Source organism: Perognathus longimembris, chromosome 1 (assembly GCF_023159225.1).
Source record: "Perognathus longimembris pacificus isolate PPM17 chromosome 1, ASM2315922v1, whole genome shotgun sequence".
NCBI classification, from domain to species: Eukaryota; Metazoa; Chordata; class Mammalia; order Rodentia; family Heteromyidae; genus Perognathus; species Perognathus longimembris.
In genome coordinates this window covers 152,580,889-152,590,336 of record NC_063161.1, presented here as the reverse complement: position 1 = coordinate 152,590,336, position 9,448 = coordinate 152,580,889, and the positions used below count along the sequence as shown (strand labels likewise).

Below are 9,448 nucleotides of genomic sequence, written 5' to 3'. Positions count from 1 at the left end.
CTCTCTCTCTCTCTCTCTCTCTCTCTCTCTCTCTCTCTCTCTCTCTCTCTGTCTCTGTCTCTCTTTCTTTTGGCCAGTCCTGGGGCTTGAACTCAGGGCCTGAAGCACTGTCTTTGGCTTCTTTTTGCTCAAGGCTAGCACTCTACCACTTGAGCCACAGCGCCACTTCCGACTGCTTCTGCTTATGTGGTGCTGAGGAATCAGTCCCAGGGCTTCATGCATGCTAGGCAAGCAGTCTACCACTAAGCCACATTCCCAGCCTCTAAAATTATTTTTATTTTTATTTTTATTTTTTTGTGTTGGTCCTGGCACTTAAAAGTCAGGGCCGGGGTGCTGTCCCTGAGTTTCTTATACTCAAAGCTAGCACTCTACCACTTGAGCCACAGCTCCACTTTTGTGTTCTTTTGGTGCTTAATTGGAGTAAGAGTCTCACACTTTCCTTCTTGAAGTGGTTTTTAACCACGATCATCAGATCTCAACCTTCTGAGTAGCTAGGATTACAGGCCTGAGCCACTGACACTTGGCTTAGGGAATCTTAAGAATATATTTATTCCATTTCTTTCATTTTATGTTGGAATACCCAAAGCCCAAAGAGGTAACCTGGCCAAAGTAGACAAGTGATTAGTATGAACAAATTCCCCCCTTTCCCATTATACCTGGGCTTAAAAGGATTCAAGACATTATATAGAATCATGCATTGGCAAAATATTCATAGTATGTATTTTCCTGCTGGCTTTCTGAGACAGTCTAGATTTTGCCAACAAAATTTCACAGAGGCACTTATTTATGCTAGTTATTATTTTGTATGTTAATTATTTTTTTCTGAAAAAATGTGATGAAATGGAACCCAGGTCCTCCTTCATGTTAGGCAAATATTCTACTACTTAGATAAATCCTCATCCCTTATTGTTTTTTAATTAGATGACTATAACATTCTCCCCCAGAAAAAATGACTTGTTTGCTGACTGTTGGCTAGGAAGAGAAAGGGTAAGAATAATGTGAGAAGGATCCAAATGTGAAATTTATTTTGTCTAGAAAACTGTTGTTTCCATCAGGATTTTGTTTTTCTTTTTGAACTATGAGATTGCATGTACAGATAATTGAAAAATAGGCTTAATTTATATAGTCAGGGAATTCTTAGGTTGATATAATTTGATGGAAGGCAGATTTAAAGTATGATTTCTCTTCTGTCCAAATATTGATGAGAAGAGAGTTGAATGATAACACTAATTGGTACCTGTGCCCCAACATCACTCATTATATGGCCTAATGATTCTTCCTAGCACTCTGAATTTTACATGATCCAGCCAAAGAGTACCAGTTCTATGCAACAGTGACACTCTACCATGTCAACCTGTGTAGTATCATGTCTTCACAGAAAGACTTTGAGTTGAAGTAGTTCCGTTGTTCACATTCATGTCCTTTTTTTGTTCCTCAAAGATTGATCTGTTTGGTTGGAGACTATTTCTGGGTTCCATTCAGTCCCTCAAGAAAAACTCAGTCTTTTCCTTTTTATCTTGGGGATTGAACCCAGAGTCTCATGTATGATGAGTATGTGCCGTTCCATCCAGCTATACCCTCAAGAAACATTTAGTAAACATCTAGTGTTTGTTTCTGAACTCTGCTAGATACTGAGGATGCAAAGGTAAGATTGATAAGGTCCCTGCCCTCATGGAACTTAGGGTATCATGTGGCCTTTGGGAAACAAGGTGACAATATGATTTTATACTAAGAATAATAATACTACCTTGCTTTGTTTGATCACTTAAAATCAGCATTTTTATGACTTATTAATAACACTTCTAGTTCTCACTTTTTGCAAGTACAAACCACTGATGTAAATTGTGGTCTACTCTAGTACTTGGCTGGAGTGGTCTTCTGTTTCTGTGAGACATTTTCTAACTTTGGGGAGACTTGCCAACTCTATCTTGGCTTACACATGTTTTAGATTACATTGCAGAGTGAAGTTTCTGATAGCAAATACATCTTATATGGGAAGATGACTTTCAAAACTGGTTATGGTTCTACAGAGGAGGCTGGGTTTAAAACCTTTGTCATTTGTTTTTATGGTTTCCCAGAATAACTTAACAAAGGGGATTCTCTTTACCATGGTTTGGTTTTCTAAAACGTTATTGTCAGTTATTTATTTTATAAACAAACTCCAAACTGAAGTGGCAGAGGTAAATTAGATGTTTCTAGTTTGTCTTATTAGAAGATCTGTACATGGGAAATGACCAATTTTACCACTTCTAAAAAACTGTCCCAAACAACCCAGAGCATTTTATTTCAGCTCATGAATAGCTGTTCTTAATCTGTTGTATGTTAGACATACTATGAACTACCTCTTCACTTATTATGGGGAAGTTTCCTTAATAAAAGTGTGACAATTAAAAGTGATGTCCGTTTATTTTTCTTGCTCCTGTCCCGCTTTCTTTTCCAACTTTATGAATTTTAAACCAGGAATGTTTCTGTCCTTTAAGATACATATTAATTATGAATAAGGAATGCTTAAGCCAGGTTGTAATTCAAGCTCACCAGGACCTTGAAGCAAGAATTTGAAGCAAGAATATCACAATTTCAGGCCAACCTTGCCAAAAAGGTGGGGGGGGGGGATTCATTTGCTCTCCAGAGGACATACGGTTCCGCCAGAAATTAGTAGCGTCAGTTATTTCCATGAGGATGAGCTGACAGGTAAAACAATTGCTTTTAATAAATTGATTCAGGGCTAGAGGTGTGGTTCAGTGATAGAGCCCTTGCTTTGCAATCCTAATAAGGCCCATTGGTTCAAAGATCCCTTCCTTCTGTAAATGCTGGAAGCTTAAGTGTTACACTGCAGGAATGCAACGACCATTAAGCTGTTATGCCCCGCTCAACCCCAACCCCCCCCCCCCGGTTCAATCTCCAGTACGAGGAATAACAACTACTCTTCTGGCTGGGATGTCCAGTGCCATCAAAGCCCCCGGGTCTGCTGAGTGGGGCGGGAGGAAGCCGGGGAAGAGGTCTTGGTGTCAGGGAAAAGGTGAGGCTGGATGCGTGAGATACAGGCGCTGGGCCAGAATCCCGAATACGGGTTACTTGGGGAGAGGTTCTCCTTCGTTCTTCCACTTTTCAAGTTGCGGATGGCCCTCCTAGAGGGAAGTCGTCCTGTAAAGCCATAATCCAGCTTCACACCCCGACTCCGGATGGTCTGGAGGGCTCGGGCACGAAACCAGCTGCCCCGAAACCAGGGCAGAGGAGACGCGTGGGCTGGCGTTCAGGCGCCCTACTGTCACTCCTGGCCCGAGGCGGAAAGGAGGGAAGAGCATCTCCGGATGTCCTTCCGGGGCGCTCCGCCGGCCCCGCGGGAGTAAAGCTGGTTGACCCGGATGTGTTTCCTCCCAGGCTAACCCCACCTTCCGGCCTGCGCCACTGCCGCTGCTGTGGAAACCTCCACTGGTTCTCTGAGTCGGTAAGTGAGCGTGGAGGAGATTCGCCAGGTAGCGAGGTCAGTGAGAGGAGAGGCGGGGAGAAGAGGAGGAAAGGATGGGGGAGAAAGACCGCCGGGCGCCGCCGTCCATCGCTCTTTGGGGCCGCAGACCCTGGCCCTGCCAGGCCGTGGCGGATCCAGGTTTAGTTGGTTCTGTAGCGGTGGCTGAGCCGCTGTGCCCACCGTGAGTCCCGTGTCCTGGGAGGAAAACAGGAACTGGGGCCCCTCGCGGTGCTCCAGGCTCGCTGGCCACCTGTGGGAGGAGGGGTGGGGGACACGTTAGTGGTGCTTGGCTTGGGCTTTAAGGAGCAGCATCCCCACAGGAGGGGGAGGAGGAGGAGATGGGGGGAGCGGGGGAAGCCAGGCCCCGGGGGGCTCCCGTTTATAATCCTAGCTCTTCTGGAGTCTGAGATGTGAAGGATCGAGGTTAGAACCCAGCCCGGGGAGGAAAAAAATACGGAAATCTGGGCATGGTTGAGCGCTTGCCTTGAGGAAAAGAAACGACAACCACAAAACAAAAATGCTCAAGGATAGCGTCCAGGCCCTGAGTTCAAGTCCCAAGTAATCCCCCCCCTCCCACACACACACAGCGGCACACAGTAACTGGGAACGCTGTTAAGCGATGTCCTTGTCATGGCAATGTCAAAATTATTTCTGTACAATGAAAACGGATAGTGAAAGTTACAGATATAAAACTATGAAGATGGGTTAAGGCCCAATCGTGGCGAAACCTGCATTCTTTATCCTTGAAGTGGAGGAGAGCAATTACAAATTTAAGGCTTTGTATTTGTTTTGAAATTTATTTAATGATGTTCTGGTATTACAGAAGGTTTGTTTGGAATATAGGAGGAAAAGTATTAAGTTAAGGAGACCTTTGGGAAGACAGACCTGAAGGCCTGCAAGACTGAAGTACAGTAAGAAGTTTGGAGAATATGCTGAAGTTTCTAATGTGGTATACTGTTCTAAGTGTACTCTTTTATTACTAGTTACTGGACATTTAAAATTGTTTTTGACTAAAGGGGACAAAAATTGGCCAAGGAGACAAACATAGAAACCGTTACTTAAATTCAGTTCTGAAGCAAAACATGAAATCTGTACTATTGGATGATAAAGAATTCTATTTTAACTTTCTGGGTTTTGATATGGTAATTTAGAGGCATTTAGCAACCAGAGTAGAATTTGTGCCTTTTTCCCAATTCATGTTCAGATTCTTGGTGGGTGGGAAAAATTCTTTGCTATCACAACAGGAGAAAGCATTCCCTATCCTTACATCAATGTTTGTGCTTTATTTTGCTTAGATTGTTACCATGGCTGCTGAGTCTGAGGTTCTGCACTTCCAGTTTGAACAACAAGGAGATGTGGTCCTGCAAAAAATGAATCTCTTGAGACAGCAGAATTTATTCTGTGATGTATCAATTTATATTAATGATACTGAATTCCAGGGACACAAGGTGATTTTAGCTGCTTGCTCCACCTTCATGAGAGATCAATTTTTACTCACACAGTCAAAACATGTCAGAATCACCATTCTGCAGAGTGCAGAAGTTGGCAGAAAATTATTGCTCTCTTGCTATACTGGAGCACTTGAAGTTAAAAGGAAGGAACTTTTGAAATATTTGACTGCTGCCAGTTACCTTCAGATGGTGCACATTGTGGAAAAGTGCACAGAAGCTTTGTCAAAGTACCTGGAAATTGATCTTTCAATGAAAAATAACTGTCAGCACACTGACCTGTGTCAGTCTTCTGACCTGGATGTTAAGAACGAAGAAGAAAATTCTGATAGAGATTGTGAGATAATTGAAATTTCAGAAGATAGTCCTGTAAACATAGGTCTCCATGTCAAAGAAGAGGAAAGCAGTTTATTACAGTCCACAGTAGAGAGCTTGACATCAGAGAGAAAAGAAATGAATTCACCAGATCTCTCTACTGTAGATATAGGTTTTAAAGAAAATGAAATTTGTATTCTCCAGGTTGAGTCTATGAGTACACCTGGCGTTGAAAATGGGCAGTTTCCACAGCCTTGTACCTCATCAGAAGCAAATATGTATTTCTCAGAAACACAGCATTCACTGATCAATTCTACAGTTGAAAGCAGAGTGGCAGATATTCCTGGAAATCAAAGTCAAGGCTTATTTTGTGAGAATACTGATGGAAGTCATGGTACAGTGAATGAGATACAGAATCTGGAAGAGAGTTATTCACTGAGGCACCAGTGTCCCAGGTGTCCTCGTGGCTTTCTTCATGTTGAAAACTATCTGCGTCACCTTAAGATGCATAAACTCTTCTTGTGCTTACAGTGTGGAAAAACATTTACACAGAAGAAAAATCTCAACCGACACATTCGAGGGCACATGGGCATACGGCCTTTTCAGTGTTCTGTGTGCTTGAAGACCTTTACGGCTAAAAGCACACTTCAGGACCACTTGAACATACACAGTGGTGATCGACCATACAAATGCCACTGTTGTGATATGGATTTCAAGCACAAGTCTGCCCTCAAAAAGCATTTAACCTCTGTCCATGGCAGGAGCAGTGGTGAAAAACTACCTAGACCTGATCTCAAAAGGCAAAATCTACTATAATTGATATTATGGACTTGCTTTGTAAACCATGTATCATTTTGTTAGGCAAATCTTTCTGTATAAATGGCAGTGCTTGTACTGTTGAACTCCCCCGCCACCCATTTTTATGTTTTATTTTTCTTCTCCCTTACACTTAGGATTCTTCCTGAATGTCTAAGAGTTCCAAAGTGGTAGGAAGAGGCATAACAAATTTAATGGGATTCTGTCTTTATATATATATATATATATATATATATATATATGTATATGTATATGTATATGTATATGTGTATGTATGTATCTGTCCCAGAAGTATACCCAGATAAATAGTGTTCTGATCTTAGTAACAAGATCCAGCAATATTTGCAGTATCTGACATATATTCTAAACCATTGATTTAAGTTAAATACAACCATATAATTATTCTGGAATTAGGATGACAGCAAAAGAAGATCAGTTTAAAAACACTACCCATAACTAGATACTTGAAGAGATAGGACTAGCAAATTTTTAACAGTCTATGCTCTTGTTCTTGAAAATATTTGTTTTAAACTCTAAAGGAACTCAATTCAGATTAAATACTTCATAGCCATACTTTAGAATAATTAGGCCATTTTCTTGGTTGTGTTTAATATGGCTAATAATTGTGTGGCCAATACAGTTATACCAGTGACATAAGCTGTGAAAAACTCTTAGAAATTCCAGCTTTATCAAAGATACTTGTTCTGTTCTTCAAAGCCTTTTTGTTCTATATTTTGGCTAACATAGTAAAAGTCTTTGGGAATATAGTTCTATGTATGTATAGGTTTATGTATCCCCACTGCATTTGGGATACTTAAAGTTCTATCCCCCAAAACTCTATGCTACCTTATCTCTTTGTACTCTACCGACCTCCTTGCTCTAAATTATAACAGTACTTTTTTCACCATAATGTTTTTCTTTTCATTCAGCATGAGTCTTTAAGATTCATTCATGTATTTATCAGTAGTTCATTTGCATTTTTATTTTTGCTTTTATTTTAAGGCAGGGTTTCTTTATGTAGCTCAGACTAACCTTACACTCAAGATGCTTCTGCCTCAACCTCTCCAGTGCTAGATTATAGGTGAGCATCATTATGACCTAACCTTGCATTATTTCGAATTACCAATTTGTATTAGTTGCTGCTATCAACACATGAACAGCTAAAATGTTGGTAGCTACTCCTGTTATAGTTTCTCATTTAGATACTGTGTATTGACAAAAATTTTAAGTAGCCCTGGGTTTTATTTGGCATTTCTAGAAAAGCCAAACCAAAACTATGAATGTAACTTAGTGACTAATATTTTAGATTGTGTTCTGAGACATTGCTCTCTAATGCCTGAAATACAATATAACACAAAATTTTTGTTATAATAAAGATCAAACTATGTTGCAAGGCAAATCATCTCTTCTAAACACAGGCATTACTTTTGTAGAGAAGCCTGGATACATCTTATTACAAGCTTTCTATTCCTTCTCTACTCATCTCAACTTTATTTAGGATTTCTACAGTTCTTAGTATTTTGACATCTGTGTTTCAGAATGTAATTTTTACCTTGTAAGAATATTGTGAAGGATATTATAACTTTTTAATTGTTATTTTAGTAGTTGTACAGAAGACTTAGCATTCAACACATGAGTTTTATGAATGTACTGCATCTTGATCAATATCACTTATATTTCATCATTCTCCTTCCAACCTAACTCCTTCCTTCAATTTTTTTTAATTTCGTAGGATATTCATTGAATATTATAGTTGTATTTTCTACCCTTGCCTTCATCTACCCTCCTCACATGCCTTTAAAGTTTCAATTTCCTGGTATTCATTTTGTTGGATTGTGAGGAATTACACTCTGTGAATTCTACCCTCAAATACCGTACTTTGGTTAATACATCTGTGTACACTTGCATACAACTGTGTATGTGTTTCTTGTACATTTATAAATTAGTTTTGGCTTTCATGTGTAAGAAAAAAATGTGCTCTTTGTCTCTCTGGGCTTTACTTACCATATTTTTTTCCAGGTCCATCCATTTCTTTGCAATGGATGAGTAAAGTTCCCTTGTGTGTATATACCACATTTTTTTGATCATTCGTTCACTGAGGAGCATCTGGGCTGTTTATATACCTTAGCGATAGTGAATAGTGCAGCAATGAGCATGGTTGTGGGTGGCTTTATTATATATGTTAAGTATAATTTTGTGGTACTTTTAGTTTTTTAAATCTCTATAAAATTTTAATTCTGGGAGAAACGTTAAGGAATTCAGTTTTGTATTTGGTGAGCAAAACTTCATAACTTAGGCTATTAGTGGCATTGGGCAAATTGCCTGTCCTTGAACTTTTTCTGTTTCATTTGTTTTGTGCTAGTGCTGGGGCTTGTATTCAGGGCCTAGTGTTCTTGCTCTGCTTTTTTGACTCATGATTTTGCTCTACTACTTGAGTCACCTCTCTAGTTCTAGCTTTTGTCTGGCTAATTGGAGATATGAGTCGAATCTGCCCCATTGGCCTCAACCCCTGAGTCTCAGACCTCACCTTCATGAGTAGCTCGGATTACAGGTGTGAGCCACTGGCACCAAACTTAAACTGTCCTATTCTTATATGTATAAAAGTTTCCTTAATTTTAAGTGTATTTGTATAGTAACTTTGATGTTGATAATTTGTAATGTCATTTCTAGGTCTAAAATTCTGTTTTATATTTAATCCTGAAAATAGAGGCTGGATTTTTCTGTTTTATTTTCCTATAATTTTCTTTTCCATTTGGCTTGAATGGCCATTTAATAGTTGTGGAAATAATTTCCTTTCATGAATAGTTTGTGATTGAAGTATATCTCTTTACTTTGGCTTCCTCAGATAAAATTTTGGAGGGGAGGGCTAGGGATGGGAAGAATGAATAAACTGATTTTTTAGGAATCAGTATTTACTACTTGGATGTTTGAAATTTTTGGCTGAAAGTACATTTTTAAGTTTTCTGTGCCTTGTATTGATGGTTGTAAAAATTCGTGAGCACCTTGAGATTTTTGTTTGGGTGGGGAGGTGTTTTGTAAAAGTGATGTTGTTGTTTGTATTATTTATTCCCATTATATAGCACAGTGATCTGGAAACATTCCTCGCAGAATATCTATTTGCATGACATTTCTAAAAGTTTTCAGGAAAATGTAATCCTTTAAAATACACAGCTATGGCAAAGTAAAGTGTAGAGTTTGTTCAGTTAAACTTTGCTTTTGTTTGTCTTTCTTACATGGCAGAAATGCATTGAGTTCTTTCAGCCTCATACATATCTGTTTTGGGGCAGATCATCATTGATTTGTTGTAAGAGTTAACTCTTGCCTCTTTTCATTAGGTTTAATTATCTTATATGTTTACACAAAAAATAAACTGGAGATGGTAATGGAGAATTTGGGTTTG

The 9,448-nt window shown here is 39.3% G+C and overlaps 1 protein-coding gene across 1 annotated transcript; it reads left to right on the top strand.

The window, feature by feature from the left end:
• The first annotated feature begins 3,387 nt into the window (after positions 1–3,387).
• On the top strand, positions 3,388–7,968 carry Zbtb6 (zinc finger and BTB domain containing 6). The gene is made up of 2 exons (XM_048342007.1): positions 3,388–3,448; positions 4,765–7,968. The coding sequence occupies exon 2, from the start codon at positions 4,774–4,776 to the stop codon at positions 6,046–6,048; it is 1,275 nt and encodes a 424-aa protein (XP_048197964.1). The 5' UTR covers positions 3,388–3,448; positions 4,765–4,773; the 3' UTR covers positions 6,049–7,968.
• Positions 7,969–9,448: the final 1,480 nt, after the last annotated feature.

Coding starts and splice junctions, on each gene's coding strand:
- Zbtb6 (XM_048342007.1), top strand. CDS start 4,774: ATGGCTGCTGAGTCTGAGGTTCTGCACTTCCAGTTTGAACAACAAGGA.